The sequence below is a fragment of the Maylandia zebra genome, linkage group LG18 (genome assembly GCF_041146795.1).
Source record: "Maylandia zebra isolate NMK-2024a linkage group LG18, Mzebra_GT3a, whole genome shotgun sequence".
Taxonomy (NCBI): domain Eukaryota; kingdom Metazoa; phylum Chordata; class Actinopteri; order Cichliformes; family Cichlidae; genus Maylandia; species Maylandia zebra.
In genome coordinates, this window is record NC_135184.1 from 4,437,935 (window position 1) to 4,461,286 (window position 23,352).

The 23,352-nt window shown below is 46.0% G+C and overlaps 1 protein-coding gene and 4 long non-coding RNA genes across 5 annotated transcripts; 4 read left to right on the top strand and 1 right to left on the bottom strand.

The window, feature by feature from the left end:
* The first annotated feature begins 6,569 nt into the window (after positions 1-6,569).
* On the top strand, positions 6,570-15,338 carry LOC143413743 (uncharacterized). The gene is made up of 3 exons (XR_013094359.1): positions 6,570-8,298; positions 8,384-8,495; positions 14,431-15,338. It is a non-coding gene; the product is annotated as an uncharacterized LOC143413743 (long non-coding RNA).
* Positions 8,555-9,417, top strand: LOC143413739 (uncharacterized). Its single transcript, XR_013094355.1, has 3 exons — positions 8,555-8,713; positions 8,788-8,958; positions 9,038-9,417. It is a non-coding gene; the product is annotated as an uncharacterized LOC143413739 (long non-coding RNA).
* On the bottom strand, positions 14,970-15,439 carry LOC143413746 (uncharacterized). Its single transcript, XR_013094362.1, has 3 exons — positions 15,333-15,439; positions 15,189-15,248; positions 14,970-15,106 (listed from the first exon to the last, which is right to left on the bottom strand). It is a non-coding gene; the product is annotated as an uncharacterized LOC143413746 (long non-coding RNA).
* A 1,523-nt stretch (positions 15,440-16,962) lies between these two features.
* Positions 16,963-18,247, top strand: LOC143413740 (uncharacterized). Its single transcript, XR_013094356.1, has 6 exons — positions 16,963-17,156; positions 17,264-17,406; positions 17,529-17,665; positions 17,776-17,869; positions 17,973-18,065; positions 18,140-18,247. It is a non-coding gene; the product is annotated as an uncharacterized LOC143413740 (long non-coding RNA).
* A 17-nt stretch (positions 18,248-18,264) lies between these two features.
* On the top strand, positions 18,265-20,093 carry LOC112431524 (uncharacterized). Its single transcript, XM_076876992.1, has 4 exons — positions 18,265-18,366; positions 18,460-18,631; positions 18,729-18,856; positions 18,965-20,093. The coding sequence occupies exons 1-3, from the start codon at positions 18,265-18,267 to the stop codon at positions 18,794-18,796; spliced, it is 342 nt and encodes a 113-aa protein (XP_076733107.1). The 3' UTR covers positions 18,797-18,856; positions 18,965-20,093.
* Positions 20,094-23,352: the final 3,259 nt, after the last annotated feature.

Genomic DNA, 23,352 nt, shown 5'->3' on the forward strand with positions numbered 1-23,352 from the left:
CCAAGAGTTGCGTGGGGCTGTATCGTCAACAATAAGCACAATGTCTCCAACCAAAAAGTTGCGAGATGGACGGGTCCACCTTTGCCTCTCTTGAAGTTGTGGTAAATATTCCCTTGCCCATCGTTTCCAGAATATTTCCGACATGTATTGCACTTGCCTCCATCTTCTTCTTGCGTAGAGATCTTGCCTGTCGAACAGTCCGGGAGGAAGAGATGGTTTGTTCCTGAGCAGCAACAGGTGATTGGGAGTGAGTACTTCCAGATCATTTGGATCACTGGACGCTTTGGTTATTGGCCGACTGTTAATAATGGCCTCCGCCTCACACAGAAGTGTATGCAGGCTCTCTTCATCCAGTGTCTGGAGCCTCAAGGTAACATTTAGGATTTTCTTCACTGACTTGATCAATCTCTCCCAGACCCCTCCATGATGGGGTCCTGAGGGAGGGTTGAACATCCACTGAATGCCTTGTTGTTTTAGGTGGTCTTCAATTTTGGACACATTCCATTCAGCAATGGCTCTTTTAAGTTCACGCTCTGCACCAATGAAGTTAGTTCCATTGTCAGAACGAAGGGTCTTTATCTGGCCTCGTCTGGCTATGAAGCGACGGAGAGCATGGATGAAGGAATCTGTGTCCAGCGAGGCTGCCATCTCCAAGTGTATTGCACGAGTGGTTAGGCAGGTGAAAATGACTCCATACCTCTTCACCGTACTTCGACCACGTTTGATCTCGAACGGACCAAAGTAGTCCACTCCGCAGTTAGTAAATGGAGGGTCATCTGGCAGAACTCTGTCTCGGGGTAGGTCGGCCATTTGCTGCTGTCCTGCAACTCCATGCTCACGCCGACAGGCAATACACCTAGCGAGTATTTTTCGTACTGCAGAGTTGGCACCGGGTACCCAAAACTTTGTTCTCAACTTGGAGATAACATGATTGCGACCACTATGAGCCAAGTTCTCATGTATTTCTCTGAGGATAAGCTTCGTGACGTGAAGATCCTTGCTCAGGATTGCTGGCCGCTTAGCCTCCTCGGGTAGTGCTGCTCTGCTGAGTCGCCCTCCGACCCTAAGGATGCCTTGTTCAAGTACTGGACTCAGTTTGAAAAGACTACTAGTCCTCTTCACCCCCTGACCTTTAGAAAGTGCGCTGATCTCCTTAGGAAATGTCTTTCTCTGACAGTAGCGAATGATTGCTTCTTCAGCCTTCGCAAGGTTCTCTACCGTTAGCTTGTTGGTGTCCCCTTGAAACAGGCTGTCCTTGAAACCTTCCATATCCCTCTCGACTTCAGGTTGTGTTTTAACAGCACACAACTCCTTCCTTTTGCGACACAATTGCAGCAGAATGCTCTTGACTTTAAGCATCCATGCCACTGCCCTTTTAAGTTTAAACCAGGATGAGAAGTAGTGCAGGAACTCCAGCACTACATCTTCACATTCCTTGATTGTACTAGCACACACCAGGTTACCCTTTACCTCTGGGTCATCTGTAGTCAGGCCTTCAACTGGGTGCACCTCTTCTGGCCACTCTTCCATGGGTTTGGTGAGAAAGTCCGGCCCCTGTAACCATGTGTGGGATTGCATGAAGCTCTCTGCTCGGAGCCCCCTTGATGCAAAGTCGGCAGGATTCAGTGAGGTGTTGATATACCTCCATTGCTCTGGACTGGAGCATTTCAAGATGGCATCCACACGGTTAGCAACAAAGGTACGGAATCTACTTGTTTGATTGCTGATATACTTGAGTACCGTGGTACTATCTGACCAAAATACAGATGGTTGGAGCGGAAGCTGCAATTCAGATGTCAGAACCCTGTCTATGCGTGCTGCCATGCTCGCTGCGGTAAGTTCCATGCGGGGAACTGTAATGGGCTTAAGTGGGGCCACTCTTGCCTTTCCCAACATGAATGCGCAGTGGACTTCGTTACGGCTGTTCCTCTGTAGCAAGTAGCATACTGTACCGTAGCCCTCTTCACTGGCATCAGCAAAGTGTTGCAGCTGATTGTATACTGACTCTCCAAAGCCCACAGGTTTAAAACATCTTGGAACGCTTATGTTCCCTAGCTGGCGGAGCTGGGTCTTCCACTTGAGCCACTTGTGAGCTAGGTCTGCAGGTATGATGACATCCCAGCCAATCTTTCTCCTGCAAAGCTCTTGCAGAATCTTCTTTGCTTGAAGCGTGACTGGTGACAAGATACCCAGTGGGTCGTAGACAGAACTCACAGTGGACAGAAGGTTCCTCCGAGTGGGTGCCTTGTCTGGCATTACAATCTTGAACCTGAAGCTGTCAGATTGAATACACCATTGGACTCCCAGCGCTCTCTCAATGGGGAGTGTGTCCTGATCCAGATCGAGATCTTTAACCTCCGATGCCCTTTCTTCTTCTGGAATAGCAGACAGAACTGCTCTGCTATTGCTTATCCATTTTGTGAGCCTGAATCCACCCCTCTGACATACAGCTCTAAGAGTGTGGTATAACTGTATGGCTTCCTCTTCTGAGCTCACAGCCTTCAAACAGTCGTCCACATAGAAGTTGTGCAGGACTGTGTCAACCGCTTGGCTGTTGGCTGGATCTCGGTTGTCTTCAGCACATTTGCGCAGAGCAAAGCTGGCGCAGCTTGGTGACGAAGTTGCACCAAAAATGTGAACCACCATCTTGTACTCCACCATATTCTGAGTAATGTCACCAGATGTCCACCACAGGAACCGAAGAAGGTCAGAATCCTCATCAGGCACCTTTACTTGGTGGAACATTGCTTCCACATCTGCCATGATGACCACTTCCTCCTGTCTGAACCGGATAATTACCCCAAGAAGGGTACTGGTAAGATTTGGTCCTTGTAACAGCTGATCATTTAAGGTGGTGCCTTTGTACGATGCTCCACAGTCAAAGACCACTCGAAGCTTGTGTTTCTTGGGATGGTAAACTCCGTGGTGCGGTAGGTACCAAACCTTTCCATCGTCACGATCAAGGTCCTGTTCTGGCACTTTCACTGCGTAACCGTTGGTTATGACGTTACTCATGAAAGCCGAGTACTCTGCGTGGAATGAAGTATTCCTCTCCAACTTCCGCTTTAGGTGTAACGCACGTTGCTCAGCCACTTTGCGGTTGTTGGGCATCTTAATGCGCTTGTTCCGCAATGGCAGAGCGATGCTGTAGTGTCCGTCCACAATAGTAGCTGACTCTGTCGCTATCTCCAGAAACTGCAAATCCTCTCTTGACATTTCCTGTTTCTCGTTTCTTTCACGCTCAGGGAAGTCACTTTTAAACTGCTGGTCCCAGAGTTCATCCAGTTTGCTAACTGATATTCGGTTTGCTGCAACCTGAATCAGTCCGCATGGTGCCTTTTGTGAACTGCTTCCTTGGAGGGGTTCGCTGATGGTCCAACCGAGCCTTGTCTTCACAGCATATGGACCGCCATTCTCGCTGGCTATAACTTGCCAAGGTTCAACAGCTTTAGGTGCATTAGCCCCGATTAGCAGTCCAATCTTTGCTTCAATCCTAGGTATAGACACCTGCTGAAGGTAGGTCCACCTGTTCACGTAGTCTTGAGAAGGAGCATTGTCGGCAGAAGCAGGAATGTCACTGTGACTGTACATTTCTGGCAACTCAAAGAAGTCATTGCTGTCTAAGCTGCTTATTTCCAACCCAGACACAATGTGGCTACTGACGACCTTTTCCTCTCCCATTGTTTTCAGCAAAATCTTTGTCTTTCTGCCAGACAAGTTAAGCTCATGCATTAACTCTTCAGTACAAAAGCAGGCAGTACTGCCAGGGTCCAGAAAAGCATAAGTGTGTGTCACCTTTTGTCCTCTTTTAGGTTTCACTTGTACTGGAACTATTGCCAAAATGTGCTCTGTTTTCTCTGCAGCGTGAGCAGGTGCTTCCATTTCAACAAATCCATTCACGATTGACTCTGTTTGGTCTTCTCTTTCTAATGATTCCACTTCAGAAGCTACCCTTTTGCTTGTAGCACTGGGCTTAGTCTTCATGTGTAACACTGTGGGGTGCGGTTGTGCACAAACCTGACAACTTGCCTTTTCTTGGCACGAACCACTCATGTGTCCCTGTTTAAGACAGCTGAAGCATAGTCCTTTAGTTCGCATGAAGTCAATCTTTTCCTTATGAAGTGACTTCTTCATCCTCTTGCACTGTTCCATGGTGTGCTCTTCACCACGACAGAAAAGACAGGGTTTGGAAAATGCACACACCTGCTTCCCGCTGACCTTGTTCCTTTCTTTAGAGGGTACGTCCTGTGTAGTGGTGATAGTTGCAGCTGCAGTGAATCCTTTTCTGTTTCCACTTCTCCTTTGCAACCTCTCATCCACTTGCCCTCTAACTTGGACCTTTAATGTGCTGTCCTTTATATCACCGAACAATGGATGCAAAACTTCTTTGGCCTGCTTATTGACAAACTCCACCAGATCTGCAAATGTGACTCTGCGTTTTGCCTTGTCTAAGACCCCACAAGCATATGTTCTCCACCTTTCTCTCAGCTTGTACGGAAGCTTGGAAACGATAGCACGCATGTTGGCCGTGTTATCCAACTCCTCCATGTACTCCACATCCATCATTGCATTACGACATCCAGTAAGATAGAGGCCGAAAGCATGCAGAGCCTCTCCATCATCTGACTTGATGGTTGGCCAGTTAAGAGCCTTGTGAATGTATGCCACTGATATCTTGTAGGCATTTCCAAAGTGCTCTTCCAACAGTCTCTTAGCCATTTGATATCCATGTGTAGGTTCCATATGAAGACAACTCCGTATCAATTCTCGTGGTTGCCCACTTGTGTATTGTTCCATGTAGTACAATCGATCCTTGTCGCTCTCTGTTCTGTCCTCCACACCATGTTCAAAAGCTCGCATGAACAGCCGATACTCTAATGGGTCCCCTTTAAACACAGATATGTTCTGCGGGGGCAACGTAGCTAACTTCTGTTGCTTAGTTAGCGCTTCGACCACATCCTGTAGAGCACTTGGTGTCTGCGATGGCTGGGAGGTAACAGTGTGTGTTTGCTGTGCGTTTTGGAGAATGTTCTTCTTCTGCGCTTGTCTTTCTCGCGTGGGGGATGGGCTATTTGACTGCTGTGAAGTAAATAAATCTCCAACCTTATGCGATGCCACGTAGGAGTTCATTCCATCCCGAGTGGATACGCGACTGGATGCCTTGGATGCACGACTTTCGTATTCCGATAAGATCTTGATCTTTGCCTCATTTGCTGCAAGAGCTGTTTGTATTTCTAGCTCCTCCTTTTCAGCTTGGAGCTTAGCCTCCCTTTCCTCCAGCAAGCGTTTCTGTCTTAAAGACGATGCCTTAATCAATAAGGTAGCTCGCTCCACCTCTGCCTTCATGCGTGTGGACGACACCGATGACGAAGCGCAGGAGCCGCGTTCTGACAATGCCTTATCACTGCGTTTTGAGACAGATGCATTAGATATGCTGTCAGATGGATCCACATCTTCATTGCATTTTTCAGCCTCCACAGCGCGCATGGCCATCTTGTCAATCCAAGCCGAAGCTGTCTCAGCAAAAGCCTTAAAGGAATCAGCCTTAGGTTCAAACCAATTTTCCTGGTCTTTAGTTAAATCCTCCTCCGGCATTTGCTGGAGCACCTCTTTAACATTTGTGTTCAAACCACAAAACTCTCCAAACCGCTCATTAAAATCCTTCATTAACTGTGTTACTTCTGTTAGGCTGGTATCACATTCATTTTCCATCAGCTGGCGCACTTGTTTCACTGTGCCTGTTAATTTGGCTAGCTTGGCCTTCCGTAAATTGATAATACGTTGCAGCCTTTCCTCCATAGCTTTAGGTGTGATTTTCACCGCCCTAGCTTCCAATTCTGCTACTGTGTCTTCTTCTTCGTTGTTCATGCTATTAATTTCCCGAATAGCAACACCAAAATCCTTATTTTATCATCCAAAAATCATGCAGGTTGGCTACCACACAGTTCAGCATCCACCATGACTCAGCAATTTTTCCTCCTGAATTAGCTCCACTTACTCACGTTTGTTGTCGCTGCAGCAGCTCGGGTTTTTTCCTTCTTTAGTCGCGTCAATTACTCCACAACGAGCGGGTTTTCCTACAAAATGTTTAAGCCGTGAGACCAGTTTTCCCGTGATTCACTCGCGTACGTCAGTTTGAAGAGGAAAAAGAACTCCACGGGACCCGATGTGAAAAGATGTAACAAAAAATTTATTCCACAGTTTTTGCATCTTACAGGAGTGGTCAGGTTTAACTTGTCCTCAACAAAATAACCTACTACGGTAGGAAAACCGTGTGGCTCTGTTCTACCCTGCTGCCCCGTATAGCTTATGCCGTGTTAACCCCTTTTCTCTCTCTCTCCCCCCTCCCGCACCGCATGCACTAATTGCATACATCCGTGATGCCCGGATTTTACTATAAACACGAGTCTTTAAGGCACATGTATTCATGGTACTACGTAACCTAGTTCCACCATAAACATGCATCTATTTCCTAAAATTATTAATTACACAAACAAGCTTAACAACAGCGAAATATAAATACTAAAACATATGAACTATCTTAACTTGGCTCCCACAGTGTTGATTAGTACCAGTCCGCAGGCGTGTGCGGTCTGAGAGCTACCACAGTCAGGTAAGTTAAGTTAACATTCCCATACTGGTAACATTGTTTAGTAAGTATTTTTAAACTAAATAGCTCTTTATAGTTACATTGATGTCGAGTTAGCAGCATTTACCCATAGGTTTAATGATATTGTCGAGTAGCTACATGCTAACCATTGCTAAAAGTTCAAATGTTCGTTATATTCTCACTGAGTTAAGATTAACCTAAAACATGTTAACTATGTATTTCTTCTAAGTGCAGCTTAGATAATATTATTGTCACATGTCTAATGGGATAGTTTTAGCAACTAAATTACCGTTTATTAGTAAGCTAATAATCGCTAATTAGCTTCGAAGGAACTATCAGAAAAAGTGGGTAACATTACAATAAAGTTTACTCTACTGATTTATATTCTTTTAAGCAAATGCCAAAGGCTTACACTAATTTAGAATTAATTCAGATTCTTTTATATAAATTAATTGACAGCAATGTTAATGATATGTTAATATACAGTAATTGTTCACAGAAATAAAGCGAATTGCAGTAAGAGCGACCAATACTTGATAAGTAGACTAAAGTTATTAAACAATATTAGATGTTAGTCACACTTGGTCCATTTGCAGTAACACTGGTTGATAAAGGATCTTTATTAGCAGTTAATCTGTTACTTATTTCTTCATGCTGTAGCTGTTAAGTAATATTGACTTTTAACTGCTTCTATTTTGTATAAAAACTAAAGCTCTAAAGTACATCCACAGTTTTAAACTCTTTCCTTTATTATTTTTTTCTCTTTTGTTTTGTGAACAGAATATGTTGCTGCGTGTTTTGTTTGGTGGGGAGCAGAAGTATGTTAGGCTGTCTGACCTGGGCCCTATTTCAGAAAGCCGGTTTAGTGCAAACTCTGAGTAAGTATACCCTGAGTTAACGAAAACTCTGGGTTTTCGGTTTCACAAAGCGAGTTCAGATGAATCCTGAGTGAGTCACTATGACGACACACTCCGTGAAGCTAACCTGCCCCCTAGCAGGTTTACCACAACTAACCCTGACTGTCTCCGCCTCTTTGTCGGAAACCTGACAGTAGGAAGTGTCGGACATGGCGTGCCCCTACCTCGAAGAGCCAGTAGATGTTGAAGCCCAAATTCTCCGCAGAGCTCTCCGCCGGGAGAGAGTGATTAGAGCGCGTTTGGACATTTGATCATTTCCTGATGATTTTCTGTGTGAACGTTACCGTTTTTCAGCACAATCTATAATTCATTTGAATAACATCCTCAGGCCTAATATTGCTCATGTGACACATCGCGGACATCCTCTCAGTTCTGTACATATTATTTGTATTGCACTTCGTTTTTTTGCAAACGGGAGCTTTCTGTATAATATTGGTGATGCTGAGCACGTTTCCAAGGCTACCGTCTGTCGGGCAGTCAGGAATGTTACAGTTGCACTGAAACGTCTCCTGTACTCGTCTGTGGTGTTCCCCGGTCATAGACCCACAAGATTTATCAAAGAGGGATTCCACAAAATTGCAGGTATCAGGATGAACAAAACTCAATTCATGATGTGGTGATACTTGAACTACTACTTAAATTTTACATTTATTTTCAGGGTTCCCAGGCGTGATTGGCTGTATAGATGGCACTCACATTCCAATCATTGCTCCTTCAGTAAATGAAGGAGACTATGTGAACAGGAAGTCTTTCCACAGCATTAATGTACAGGTGCATAGTTCCCTGTAGCATTTCAAACTAACAAATTATTTCATTATAGTAATGGATGCTAATTTGTGTTCTCTGCACTGTGAAGATCATATGTGATGCTGCCAACATTATGACAAATGTGGAAGCCAAGTGGCCAGGCTCTGTTCATGACTCACGAATCTTTCGTGAATGTACACTGAGCACAAAATTTGTACATGGTGAGTTGAAAATACTTTAAAATATATAAAGACCAATTGCTACAGGGACATTTTGTCATGGTCTGGTTGGGCACCTGCAGGTCTCAGACAGCGGCTCCTCCTCCTTTAGGCGGAGTCCGGTTGCCCCTCCCTGGCTGACCACCTGTGAGCAATCGTGCCAGCGGTATATCAGACCTGCGCTCTCAACCACTCATCGCCTGAGTATCTCCTATTCCCATGTTAGTTCAGTGGAGCATCCTAAAACCTTGTCTTAACGCCGTGTGAAGACTGACCTGTCTTTTCTTGTCCTCAGCGATAGCACCCGGAGTGGAGATCTTGTTCCCCTCGCTCCCGTCCTCCTGGACCTGGGCCGCCAGCTGCTCACACAACGTGGCCTGCCGACCCACTGCTCACCTGCCTGCCTCCCCACGCCTCGACCGCCTCCGGGTTTTCCGCTCCACCTGTCCCCTCCATCTGAAACCAAGTAAGGCAATTCAATTCAACTGCGGAGGATTATTGGTTGTCTGCTGGATCCCTCTGATCGTGATCTCCTCTTGTTCCAGTGCCCCGGCCCCTACCTAGTCCTGTTTCTACCTCCCCGCTGTCCCCGCTGTTCAGCCGTCTCCTAGAGGTGTCTAGGTCGCCCTCATTTTCACAGACGAATCCTACGCGCCACTAGTGTGGTGGCGTCGCTTTGTGTTTCACCTTTGTTTTCCTGTGGGCGGAAATAAATCATTTGTTTTCTGTCACCTCGCTTCCGGGTTGGTTTCTGCGCCTGTGTCCATCCCTGTTCCCTCGTGCCGTTGAGCCGTGACAGTATACTCAGGCCAGTTATATGGACACAGCGGACCCAGCCCGCGTAGCGATCAGTAAGCAGGGGGCTATTATCGGTAGCCACGAACAGACGCTGCAGTACCTACTGGCTCAAGTGCACACACTCACAGACGAGCAGGCTAAAATGCAATCCGATATTCAGTCCCTTCAACCCTCGGCGGAGTCGGAACCCGCCGCCGGTAGCTCAGCGCTGCCCGCCCCGACCGCGCCGTTGCCTCAGCCCGCGGCGGATCCCGAGCCCCAGCGGGGTCACCTGTTTCGCGACGCGGCCTCCCCGGAGCCGGAGCCGTATGCGGGTGACCCAGGGGCCTGTAGCGGTTTTCTGTTACAGTGCGAGCTGGCGTTCGGACGTTCGCCCCGCTCTTTCGTTTCGGACACGGTTCGAGTTTCTTATATAATCGGGAAACTGCGCGACCGAGCCCTGAATTGGGCCGAGGCTTACCTGAGCACACACCCGTTGCCGTCCTGTAGCTACGATGCTTTTCTCGGCGAATTCAAAAGGACTTTTGCCCACCCCGTCTCGGTGGGCAGTGCGGTTCGCCGGCTGTTAAATCTCCGCCAGGGCCGCCGTAGCATCGCGGACTACTTGATCGACTTCCGCACCGCCGCAGCGGCAGTCGGCTGGCCCGATAAAGCCCTTCAGGGAGTCTACTCGCAGTCGCTTAATGAGGACATGAAGGATCAGCTAGCGTCCCGTGACGAACCGGTTACCTTCGAGGAGTTAGCCACGCTCTCGCTTCGCATTGACAACAGACTGCGGGAGCGAGAGCGGGAGAGGAACTCCAGCACCCGTCGGCCAGTGCGGCGTGCGTCACCTGTTTACATTCCCCCGTCGTCACTTCCGGTTCAGCCATCAGCCCCAGTCGCTGGGGAGAGGGCTGAACCGGAACCCATGCAGCTCGGGCGATCCCGGTTGTCTCCGCAAGAGAGAGAGAGAGACGTCGCCGCGCTCGTTCGTGTTTTTACTGCGGTTCCGCGGAGCATTTCATTGCCGCCTGTCCGGAGAAGGGAAAAGGGGACGCCCGCCGGTAAGTCCGGGGATACGGGTGGGCGGTACCTATAGTGATTCTAAGCCCCGCTTCCTGTTGCCGGTTACGCTCTTGCTCGGCTCCGCAACCCACACGTCCCGGGCGTTAATCGATTCGGGCGCTGAGCAGAGTCTCATTGATATGAAACTAGCCAAGCAACTGAATATTCCCCTGTTCGAGTTGGAGTCTAGCCTCCCAGTTAAAGCACTGGATAACCAAGTTTTCTCCCACATCACTCACCGTACTGCTCCTGTTACTGTAGTCGCCTCAGGCAACCATAGGGAAAGGCTCCCCTTCCTGACGTTCCATTCCTCCAGCATCCCCATCGTCCTTGGTTTCACCTGGCTAAAGCTACATAACCCACATCTGGATTGGGCTGGGCAAAATGTAATAAGTTGGAGCCCGTTTTGCCATGCCAATTGTCTCGTCTCAGCCCCGCCGTCAGCCGTTGCCGAGCCCGCACGTGACGCGAGTGCTGCCGTGGACCTTTCTGTCGTACCGTCAGTGTACCACGATTTGAGGGAGGTGTTTAACAAGGACAAAGCCCAAGCACTGCCCCCGCACAGGCCATATGACTGTTCCATTACGTTGTTACCGGGCTCCCCCCTACCCACGAGCCGCCTTTACAATCTGTCTCATCCTGAGAAGGCAGCCATGGAAAAGTACATAAAGGACTCCCTGGCGGCCGGCATCATCAGACCCTCCTCTTCGCCTGTCGGGGCCGGATTCTTCTTTGTCGGTAAGAAGGACGGCTCGCTCCGTCCCTGTATTGATTACAGGAGGCTTAATGACATAACAGTAAAAAACAAATACCCATTGCCGCTGATCAGTTCCGCCTTTGAGCCGCTTCACGGTGCCACCATTTTTACCAAGTTAGACCTCAGGAATGCATATCACCTCGTCAGAATCAGGGAGGGCGACGAGTGGAAAACCGCTTTTAACACTCACTTGGGGCACTTCGAATATTTAGTGATGCCCTTCGGTCTCACAAACGCCCCGGCGGTCTTTCAAAACCTGGTGAACGACGTCCTGCGAGATTTCCTGGACCGCTTCGTCTTCGTTTATCTCGACGATATTCTGATTTTTTCCAAAGACGTGGTGGAACATCGGGCGCACGTCAGAGCCGTGCTGCAGCGGTTGCTGGAAAACAAATTGTACGTAAAGGCGGAGAAATGCGCGTTCCACTCACCTTCCGTCTCCTTCCTGGGCTACGTCCTCGCGGGGGGGCAGGTGAAGACTGACCCGGCTAAGGTTACGGCAGTCGTGCAGTGGCCCGTACCTGCGTCCCGGCGGCATCTGCAGCGCTTCTTGGGCTTCGCAAACTTCTACCGGCGCTTCGTCAGGAACTACAGCCAGGTAGCAGCGCCGCTGACCCGGCTGACGTCACCGAAGCTCCCTTTTATTTGGAGCCAGGAGGCCGGAGCAGCGTTTACCAAGTTAAAGGCACTGTTTACCTCGGCGCCGGTTTTGGTTCACCCCGACCCCGGGAGACAGTTTATTCTCGAGGTGGATGCATCTGACATCGGGGTGGGGGCGGCGTTATCCCAGCGCTCCGGCACGGCGTCCAAGCTCCATCCGTGCGCCTTTTTCTCCCGTCGTTTATCACCTGCTGAGCGGAATTACGACGTGGGGGATAGGGAACTGTTGGCTGTGAAGCTGGCCTTGGAGGAGTGGCGGCACTATCTCGAGGGGGCGGAGCACCCATTCATAGTGTGGACAGATCACAAGAACTTGACGTACATTCGTGCAGCCAAGAGACTGAACTCACGTCAGGCACGCTGGTCCATGTTTTTCAGTCGCTTTAACTTTTCAATCTCTTACCGCCCAGGGTCCCGCAACGTGAAACCGGATGCCCTTTCCCGGCAGTTTGACGCCGTGGGGGAGTCGTCCGCCGTGCCCACCATCCTCCCTGCGAGCGTCAAGGTTGGTTCCCTCACGTGGGAGGTGGAGGAGGACATCCGTCGGGCACTGGAGACCGAGCCGGACCCCGGCACAGGGCCCCCTGACCGCCGCTTTGTCCCTAAGGCGGCCCGCTCCAAAGTGATCGACTGGATCCACAAGGGGAGATTCTCCTGCCATCCAGGAGGCGCGCGGACGAGTGCCCTTATTAAAAGGTATTTCTGGTGGGGGTCTATTGATAAAGATGTCAAGGAGTATGTGGCCGCCTGCTGTGTTTGTGCTAGGGGCAAATCTAACACGCAACGCCCGGCTGGGTTGCTGCAGCCTCTCTCTATTCCACGGCGCCCCTGGTCGCATATTTCTTTGGATTTCGTTACTGGTCTACCTGTTTCTTCTGGCAAGACCGCGATCCTCACTGTGGTCGACAGGTTTTCCAAAGCAGCTCACTTTGTCGCCCTCGAGAGACTCCCCACATCCACTGAAACCGCTAATCTGCTAGTCGACCATGTGTTTAGGCTGCACGGGATACCCTCGGAGGTCGTCTCAGACAGGGGACCGCAATTTACATCGCAGGTCTGGAGGGCGTTCTGTACATCCCTGGGAGCGAAGCCATGTTTGAGCTCTGGACACCACCCTCAGACTAATGGTCAGACTGAATGCCTCAACCAGGAATTGGAGGCCACTCTCCGCTGCGTCGCTGCCTCCAACCCGGCTTCCTGGTCATCGTTATTGCCGTGGGCGGAGTACGCACACAACTCCCTCACCTCGTCAGCGACGGGTCTCTCGCCTTTTGAGGCCTCTCTCGGCTACCAGCCACCCCTTTTTCCGGAGCGCGAGACCGACCTTGAGGTCCCCTCCGTCCAGCACCATCTGCAACGCTGCCGACGGGTGTGGTTGCGCACCCGCCGGGCCTTGGGCCTGTCCGTCGCCCGCCAGCGCCGCTACGCGGATCGCCGCCGCAAGGCGGCACCTGCCTACGCCCGGGGACAGAAGGTGTGGCTATCCGCCAGAGACATTCCCCTCAGGACGGACTCCCGCAAGTTGGCCCCACGCTTCATCGGTCCTTTTGAGGTGGAGCGGGTGGTTGGCCGCTCCGCGGTCAGGCTAAAGTTGCCCTCCTCGTTACGGGTCCACCCGACCTTCCACGTCTCCCAAGTCAAGCCGGTTGTTGTGAGTCCGTTGTGCCCGCCTCCTGCTGCCCCGCCGCCCGCCCGGCTCATCGGTGGGCATCCTGCCTTCACGGTCCGCCGCATCCTGGATGTACGCCGCCGGGGAAGGGGCAGGCAGTTCCTGGTCGACTGGGAGGGGTACGGGCCAGAGGAGAGGTCCTGGGTTCCCCGGTCCCGGATTCTCGACCCCGCCTTGCTTTCGGCATTCTACAGAGGCCGGTCGCCGAGAGGCGACCCTTGAGGGGGGGGTGGTGTCATGGTCTGGTTGGGCACCTGCAGGTCTCAGACAGCGGCTCCTCCTCCTTTAGGCGGAGTCCGGTTGCCCCTCCCTGGCTGACCACCTGTGAGCAATCGTGCCAGCGGTATATCAGACCTGCGCTCTCAACCACTCATCGCCTGAGTATCTCCTATTCCCATGTTAGTTCAGTGGAGCATCCTAAAACCTTGTCTTAACGCCGTGTGAAGACTGACCTGTCTTTTCTTGTCCTCAGCGATAGCACCCGGAGTGGAGATCTTGTTCCCCTCGCTCCCGTCCTCCTGGACCTGGGCCGCCAGCTGCTCACACAACGTGGCCTGCCGACCCACTGCTCACCTGCCTGCCTCCCCACGCCTCGACCGCCTCCGGGTTTTCCGCTCCACCTGTCCCCTCCATCTGAAACCAAGTAAGGCAATTCAATTCAACTGCGGAGGATTATTGGTTGTCTGCTGGATCCCTCTGATCGTGATCTCCTCTTGTTCCAGTGCCCCGGCCCCTACCTAGTCCTGTTTCTACCTCCCCGCTGTCCCCGCTGTTCAGCCGTCTCCTAGAGGTGTCTAGGTCGCCCTCATTTTCACAGACGAATCCTACGCGCCACTAGTGTGGTGGCGTCGCTTTGTGTTTCACCTTTGTTTTCCTGTGGGCGGAAATAAATCATTTGTTTTCTGTCACCTCGCTTCCGGGTTGGTTTCTGCGCCTGTGTCCATCCCTGTTCCCTCGTGCCGTTGAGCCGTGACACATTTGAACTGAAGTGTATCCTTCTGTCTTAGGAGAGTTCACTGGCTACTTGCTTGGTGATAGGGGGTATCCATGTTTACCCTATTTGCTTACCCCTTACCCTGACCCTGAACCGGGCCCACAGCAGCGATATAATCTGGCTCATTGCAGGACAAGAGCCAGAGTTGAAATGACTATCGGAATGCTTAAGGCCCGGTTCCAGTGCCTTCAAAGACTCAGGGTCACCCCAGAAAGGGCATGTGACATTATTGTGGCATGTGTGATTCTTCACAACATTGCCACAATTAGAGGAGAACACTGTCCTTCTGAACCAAACATCAGCAGTGATCCAAACCATGAACATCCTGACCCTCCCACGGACATACAAGATGGAAGAGCAGTCAGAGACACCATATGTCACAATCATTTCCTTTGACCCATCATCTCAACATGTTGAAAGAAGAATAAACAGATTTTTTGTTCAACTGGCTTTATTGGTCGCCTGTATTTCCTGTACACAAAGTATTAATAAGTATATTATTATGTATAAGTATATAACACTGAAATAATTCGTCCATCTCTGACCACTTCACCCACCCTTAACTGATGTTCTAGCAGTAAAATCTCAATCTTGGTCTTTTGGATCTGCTGCTTGAAGTGTTCCATTTCCAAGTCACATTTTTTTATTTTCTTGATCAAATGGGTCTTGTACAGCTGCTTTACAGGGAGCTATTGAAACACAGAAAATAGCATTGACATTCATAGTACATGCCTACTTAGGTTGGTTGTAAATCAGTGCTGAACATCTTACTGAGGAAAGGTTTGTTGGAGACGTGGCTGGACCCTCTTCCTCTTCATTTCCATCATCACTCTGTTAGAGACATAGAAAGTCCATGGTTTTATTATAGTACCACATTTTATTCAATTGTTATATTTTCCATTGTAAGATGTAAACCTCATAAAGTGTCTCTGTTGCTTCCTCCTCTGTAACAGCTGTCAATGTTTCTTCATTATTTTCCTGTAGTAAAGAAATTAACAACATTGCTGTTCTACTGTAAACTCATATAATCTGTGGAGTATTAAGAGTACTCATAACTGCATGTTGGTCTGGCTCAACAGGAGGCTGCACCAGATGCAGTACACCATCACCATCAACTGATAGAATATGAGGTTTATACAGGTCACTTATAACTTACAAGGGACCAAATGGCAATTAACAAACATATACCAATCACCTTACACTTCATTGTCATTATGCTCTCAAAGACAACCAAGACTGAGGGAAGGCAAAATCAGTAGGAAAATAACTTCACTACAAAATAATTCATTATGGTAAAGAGTTTATCAAATGAATGAGTAGCACTGCAAAGGTGACTGTGAAGAAAGGATGTATGCACATCATGTATTATTTTGAATTTACCTCTTATGTAGGCACTTGTGTCTTGCGGGGTTATTGACTCAGAGGATGTCCCCGCAGAGATGCCTTCAGCCACAGGGCGCCCACTGTTTTGGCTGAGGGCCAACTGCTCAGCCTCTGTGAGTGGTGGTGGTGGAGGACCCCCACCTGTTTTTCAGGCCTCCGCTTTTTTTCTGTTGGCTATAACGGGGTCACATTTGAGCATACAGAGTAAGCAAATATGTACTTGTAATGTGCTCAGATAATTTCAATAAGTGCTTACAGAAGGAAAATTAATGTAGCCTCTAACTGCAATTGATTTACATGGGACAAACAGACCAAGCACTATGGCTCATAATACAATTACACCTTACCTGTTTGGACTATATTTTTATATTTCATTTTTACTTGCTGCCAGGAACGTTTGGGGCCTGTTGGGTTGCACCTGCGCTCACATCACGTCACAAAATAAAATGTATAAAATAAAAAATAAAATAAAATAACGTGTTAAATGGGTGGAAATCCCTAGATCAATGTTTAAAGTAACACTCACGCATTGACTCTGTCGGCTATGTTTTGCCATGCATGCTCCCTTTGTTTTGCAGCTGAGGCTGTGTTACTTTTTTTCCGCAAAATTTGCATGTTATCGGCATATGCTGCCATCAGAATTTCGGCCTCAAGCGCTGTAAAATACATTGACCGCGCCTTCTTTCCCTCCGTCTCCATGGTGACTCGCTTAATCTGTGCTCCACTAATCAGGGCTTTATGTATCCTCGTGCGCGCGCTTGACTTGGGGTTAAAGCAACTCCGCGTTGATTGAACTAATTGTTATCAGCCTTTCTGAAACCGAATATTCCGAGTTGGACAGTTCGGGGTTACTCAACCCTGAGTATCGTTTTTCACTCTGAGTTTTCTAAACCGGCTTCCTGAAATAGGGCCCTGACATTTGATGCTTTCATGAAAGAAGGTTAGAATATCAGGATAAAACAAGATAACAACGTTTACCTGGTCAATAAACAAGCTTAATTATATTCTAAGTCAACTACCTAAGTTGATAATTGTTTCTACTTCAACAATGAATGAGAATTACCTATATTCTTAAGCTTCATCTCATCAATATTTTGTGAAGACATAGCCTTACTCTACCATTTGATAAGAAAATGCATGGCCTTTTTTTTAATTTTTTTTTTTTAACAATTTCTGTAACATTTCTTTTCTCTTACCTTACTTCAGTGTGCCTAAAATTTAACATACCAGAAGGCAGACAGCTAGATATGAAGGTGTTTGACCAGTCTGACACAGAAGTAGACGCAGAGGTGTTTGAAGAAATAGTGAAGGGGTCACCTGTAACCTTCCGAGTCATGCTGAGCAATGAAGAACTTGGTAATCACTCACATACGTATATGTTTATATGAAATTTAAAGGTTGAGATTGAAGCATTAACAGTTAAATTTAATGCTTCTGCTTTGGTCATGTTCCTTAATGCACAGGTGTATCTCTGTCATCATCATCTTCTCCATCGGATGATACAATCATTCTAAACTTCACAATGTGTGAACCTCCTGAAGAAGCAGCAACCACTGAAGGAAGACAACCTAAAAGGCCATGCCATATAAACTATGAGGCAAAAGCTGTGGGTAGTGAACATTGTTAGTCTAATTTGCATGTTTGATGTGAAGTGTTTTTATGTAATCGTTTTCCAGTTTTTCTCAAGGTTTAAAAAATTTCTGACTTCATATTTTATGTCTATTTAAGTTGATTGAAAAAATCCTAACAACAAAGCCTGGTGGTGAACACATCATACAAGAGTATGCAAAAACCAAATCTCTGACAGATGCAACTAGAAGACAGATGATAAACATACTTGCTGCTGAGATGACAGAAGCACATGGGTAAGAATCATAAATGTAGTCTATAAAGAAACATTTTTAGTATTGTATTATTTTTAATTGTGATGTTCAATGCCAATTGAGTGACGGTCATCACTGAATTTATACATTAGGACATCTCCCCCTAAAAGTGTAAGAGTGATGTATGCGCAGGGGATTGTTGCTCTGTTTCCATATCTGGAAGACCCATATTCACAACATGGATATGTAAGTAAAGGGGACTTTGCAACATTAAACACATAGTTGCCCTCAGAAATGTTGATAACATTCTGCTTGTATTTAATTACATAAGAACATCACTATGATCCAGAGAGCGGTTCAGGATACCTTGCGTGGCGGTTGAAGACAATTCAAAGAAAAGCTGCAGAGGAAAGAAGTGTCTCACTTTCCAAATCTCCTAAAAGTAAGTTCACTTGTGATTTAAATGATTCTGATCTAATTTGTAGGCAGGAGTCAATCAAATTGTTTTTTCTTAAGTTGGCGGGCCAGGCCGTGGTCGATCCAGACCACTCACCACTGAGACAGTGTTATCAGATGAGGATGTAAAAGCAGCTATTGCTCTTTTGAGACACTCTGCTGATGAAGACACTATCCATGAAAAGATGAAAGCTACCTTCATTTATCGGCATTCAATGGTCAGCGATGATAAGAATGCAGCAGATGTCTTCATAGTCTTCCCGCGGTTTCTGGACACACCAGGACTGGTAAGACATCTTCATTTGTTGAATCACTGAAATATTCCATGCAGCTTGCAATTTCACTCATTACACCTCTTATCTTCTATTTTTGCATTATAGATAGAACAAGATTTCAGACTCCTGTTTGATGAGGTCACTGCCAACAAATTCTTGGAGAGGTGGCCCATCGATCTCAAATCAAAGATTGTAAAGGAAAGTCATGGACTTGTACCCACCTCGGAGCTCTTGGAGTTGATGTGCAATGCTGAGTCAGCTACTGAAGTTGAGAATGGTATGACTGACTGTTTTTATTTGCCATTGTTGGTTATATAGGCAATTCTGTCTATCGAATGTATTTTTGGAGTAATTCTTTGTTTATTCGTCTGTAGGCTGGGACAGTGACATGTCTGCTATCTTGCTGCTGCTACATCTGCTACCGCCATCTGCACAAGGGTGAAAGAGACCAGGAAAGATGTCTGCATCTCAAGCTGTCGATAACCTCATCAAATTCCTAAAGGTATGTTATTTAAAATATATATTCCATCACCGCCATTGTAATGTACAGTAAGGTGATCTAATCTAATGGGATAGTCACTAAATACTGCTGTTTAATGTGTTGTTGTAGGCTGGAACCAGTGTACAGCAGCATCTAGACAACATCACCCGAAGCAGTCAGCCCTACCTTCTTGCTCAGGGACCCACAAGAAGCAGCATCCACACCTTCTTCATTGTGATTGACAAGCATGCACTTCCATGTAAAGCGACAGGTTCAGTAGGAGCCCTTGATGAACTCTTTAAGGCCCATTATGTCTTTGATACGTCATACAGTTCATCCCTGACCAACTTTTTCACTTTTCTGCAAACAACCATTTACAACATTGATGTTGGGGAAACAAAGGAAACTCCCAGAGTTGCGAGCAAGAATGGTGCGTTAGTATCCATTGAGATCAAAATAATGAAGTGCTTTCTTTGCAAAAGTGATCATGGTAGACCAAACAGCCTTGTAAAACACCTTAAGGTAATTCATGGTCTCTGTACTGGGAGGACACTATATCTCAAATGTGGCCAAGTGGGATGCTCACGTTCTTTTAGTAGTTTTTCTGGCTTTAGAAAGCACCTGAACAAATGCCACGTAAGCAGTTCATTTGATTCTGCAGAACTAGATTTTTCACCAGTTCAAAGTGTTACGGACACAAGTACTACTGCTAATGTTGATGTGGTGCCTGAACATTTAGAGCATAGGTGTCAAACTCTGGCCCGCGGGCCAGATTTGGCCCGCAGCCTGATTACATTTGGCCCGCGAAGCCATACCAAATTACTATTAGAGCTGGCCTACTGGTATTATACAGTTAATATATATATTGTTTAGTATTAAGCTTTGCTTGTTCCATATTCAGGTTTTCAGCAAAACTTGTTTGAGTCCATAAAAAAAGATTCATTCTTATATCTAGAGGAAGATTTTTTTTTTCAATAAATATTAATGTTAGCCCGCGACTTTGTTCCAGTTTTGAATTTTGGCCCACTGTGTATTTGAGTTTGACACCCCTGATTTAGAGGCTGAGTCGGAATTATCTTCAGCAGACCTTGTAAATAGTTGTGCAGCTGTTATTTCTGATCTAAAGGCAGCAGGTGTAGGCCAAAGTGTAGTGAATTCTGTAGTGAATTCCATGGAAGAGATTGTTCAAGATATCCAACAACATGCTAAAGAAACAGTCATTAAGCATGTATTTAGTAATGAAAGAGAAACAGAAATGTGCAAGAAAGTTGAAGCATTTTTGATGAGTTAGAGACTCCTTTCTCAGTTCTTAATTCTGAGTACAAGAGGTCAAAATATTTATCAGACAAGTGGGAAACTGTAGAACCAGTTGAATGTGTAATTGGCTCAAGATTTGACACAAGGCGAAATAAAAAGACTGGAACATATGATCAGGCAGTTGTTCAAGATAAATTCATGTATGTTCCAGTTTTATCAACATTGGAATCAATATTTAAGAGTCAGCATGTTGGAGAAATGTTGAAAAAATCAGACACTTGTGATTCAAGACGCAGAGATATTTGTGATGGATCTCTATTGAAGACACGCCCTCTTTTTTTCAACAGAAAAGCACACAGTTCAGATCCAAATGTTCTATGATGACTTTGAGGTTGCAAATCCTCTTGGTTCCAAGCGAGGTATTCACAAGTTGGGTGCAGTATATTTTACCTTAAGAAACTTCTCTCCCAAATGGAATTCTTTTTTGGCCAACATACACCTTTGTGCCTTATTTCATGCACAAGATCTGAAACGTTATGGTTTTAGTGAAATTCTTGTTCCTATTGTTCGAGACATTAAAGTGTTAGAGAGCGATGGTATTGAGATTCCACTATTCGGTGGTTATGTTCGTGGTAGTGTGGTACAGGTCACTGGTGATAATTTAGGCTTACATAGCTTGTTTGGTCTGGTGGAGTCTTTCAGTGCAAGGTACTGTTGCAGGTTTTGTTTAGCTGATAAAGATGACTTTCAAACAGAATTCTCTGAAGATTTCCCCCAAAATAGTGTTGCGCACCAAAGACAACCACACTGCTCACTGTCAGGAAATGTCTAATAATCCATTGCTTCCTTATGTTTTTGGTGTAAAGAGTTCATGCTTATTGAATTCACTGACATATTTTCACACAACTGAGAACTTCTCAGTTGATGTGATGCATGATGTTTTGGAAGGAGTGGCCCAGTACAAACTGAAGTTATTGTTTTTGTATTTAAAAGAACAACATCTTACATTGGGAGAAGTGAATTTGAGAATACAAAGTTTTGATTATGGATTCATGGAGAAAAACAATAGGCCAGTAGCTGTGAATTTAGGTGGAGAGTCTAATGATCTGGGACTGAATGCTATTCAGACATGGTGCTTACTGAGGAATGTTCCCCTCATGTTTGGAGATTTGGTAACCTCTACTGACCAACATCGGGGCCTACTACTTTTATTACTACAGATAGTTAACATTGTATTTTCTCCTATGTTATCTCAAGGTATGTGTGTATATTTAAAACATTTGATTGTGGAACACCACAAACTGTTCAAGATGTTGTATCCCCAGAAAAAACTTTTACCAAAGCACCATTTTCTTATCCATTATCCTCGCTGCATCCAAAAAATAGGGCCTGTACTTCATAGTTGGTGCATGCGCTATGAAGGTAAGCACAATTTTTTCAAGAAACTGCTCAAATCATTCAAAAATATCACCAAAACGCTGGCCAAAAAAACACCAGAATTATATGGCATACATTTGGCAATCTTCAACAACCTTTAGTCGGTTAGACATTGGTCCAGGAAAAATGGTGTCTTTAGATATGGTAAAAGGAGGTTCTGGAATTGCAATAGCAATGCAACTGCCCAATAGAGTTCAAGTTATGAAAGTGAACTGGGCTAAACAGAATGGTATTGTTTACCGCCCGCATTTGGTTATTTGTGGCAAAGTAGTGTCTGAAATGCCTGTGTTTTACCAGATTGAGTCAGTTCTGATAATACATGAGAAACTGGTACTTCTCATTTTGCCATTATGTACAGTAGCCTTTCAAGAACATTTCCATGCTTATGAGTTGACCAGGACAAAGCAAGATTTAGTTGTCTTTCATGTTGACAGCCTGCATTATCCCAGGCCTTTTGACATACAATTGTCGTATGGAGTGAATGACAACTGTCATTACTTACTGTCATTTGTAAGAGTTTGTTATGCTAATAAATGCTGTTACTGTAACCTGTATGTTTGTAGTTATTTTCATAATATAGGATAGATCACAGCCATTTAGAAATATAGCATCATATGATAAATATGAAAAAATAATGAAAATGAAATATTATTACACATTAGAGTGAACTTGGACTAAAAATAACTCTATAAAGTGAAATCATATTACTCTAAACAGTGTGAATAACCCTCAGTGTTAAATATTTTTACACATTTTGTTGTTAATTTTGACACTAAACTGAGTAGAATTAACACTAAAAAGTTAACACTGGCCATAGAGTAAATTTTACCCTAATTTTGAGTGGGACCAAATGTTATCTGAAACAGAGTTAAAATCAACTCTCTAAGTGTAAAATTGACAGTTTTTTACTGTGTGGCCTCATATCAAATGTGAAGGCAGAATGAGTCTACGTTTGACGTTTGTTTATATCTAATCTTCCTTTTCAAACATTTAAACAGCAGCGAGTCTGCAGCTGAGGGAACACAAACTCAAATTGTCGGAACAGGTTTGCTCGTTTCTTGGATTCATTTGGTGATTTATTAAATGTATAACTGTTATTCTAATCTGCTGCTGGGTCTCTTACACTTTTCTTTATGCTGTATATTTTCACGTCTCTGGAATAGTTGGCAGTTAGATAGTCAGCTGGGAAACTCTGCATATCGTGGATATGCTGACCTCGCTCCGTGGTGTACAGGGCCGTTTACCCTCATGATTAATATTCACAATAAAAATATTAGCCGAACATCATGAAGTCTGTATGTGTTTCATAGTGTCGAACAACCTTTGTACAGTTAAAGCCAGCAGTTACTACATGACAGAAACACCAACGTTATCTCTTTTATGCGTTTATACACAGGTCACGCTGATTACTGAACAAAAACCCAAAGATCAGATGTTAAACAGATTTATTTGCTCTCTCTCCTCCTTAAACATGTTTTTAATGTTAGTTATAATTCAGAATTGGCGACTGAAACACGTAGGACACATAAGAACATCAGGAAATAAAACACCGATAAATATAACCTCAGTAAAAGAAGTCAGCGGGGGTTACTACAGCTGTGTACCGGGGCCTGCGCTTTGTCGGTGGGATTGCTTGCGAGGCGAGCGGGTCTATCCCACGCTTTGCCGTGAGACTGGGCAGACGTCTCCGAAATCATCGAAGCACTTTTGCAAAGAGGCTGTATCTTGACAAACCGACCAGACACATGAAGATTAAACCACTACATTCTCGGCTAAAAAAATATTAAAACGGTATTTGGTGACACACAAACAGGGTTTTTCAA

Coding starts and splice junctions, on each gene's coding strand:
- LOC112431524 (XM_076876992.1), top strand. CDS start 18,265: ATGAAAGCTACCTTCATTTATCGGCATTCAATGGTCAGCGATGATAAG. Junction 18,367..18,459: donor TTCTGGACACACCAGGACTG/GTAAGACATCTT, acceptor TTTGCATTATAG/ATAGAACAAGATTTCAGACT. Junction 18,632..18,728: donor AGCTACTGAAGTTGAGAATG/GTATGACTGACT, acceptor ATTCGTCTGTAG/GCTGGGACAGTGACATGTCT.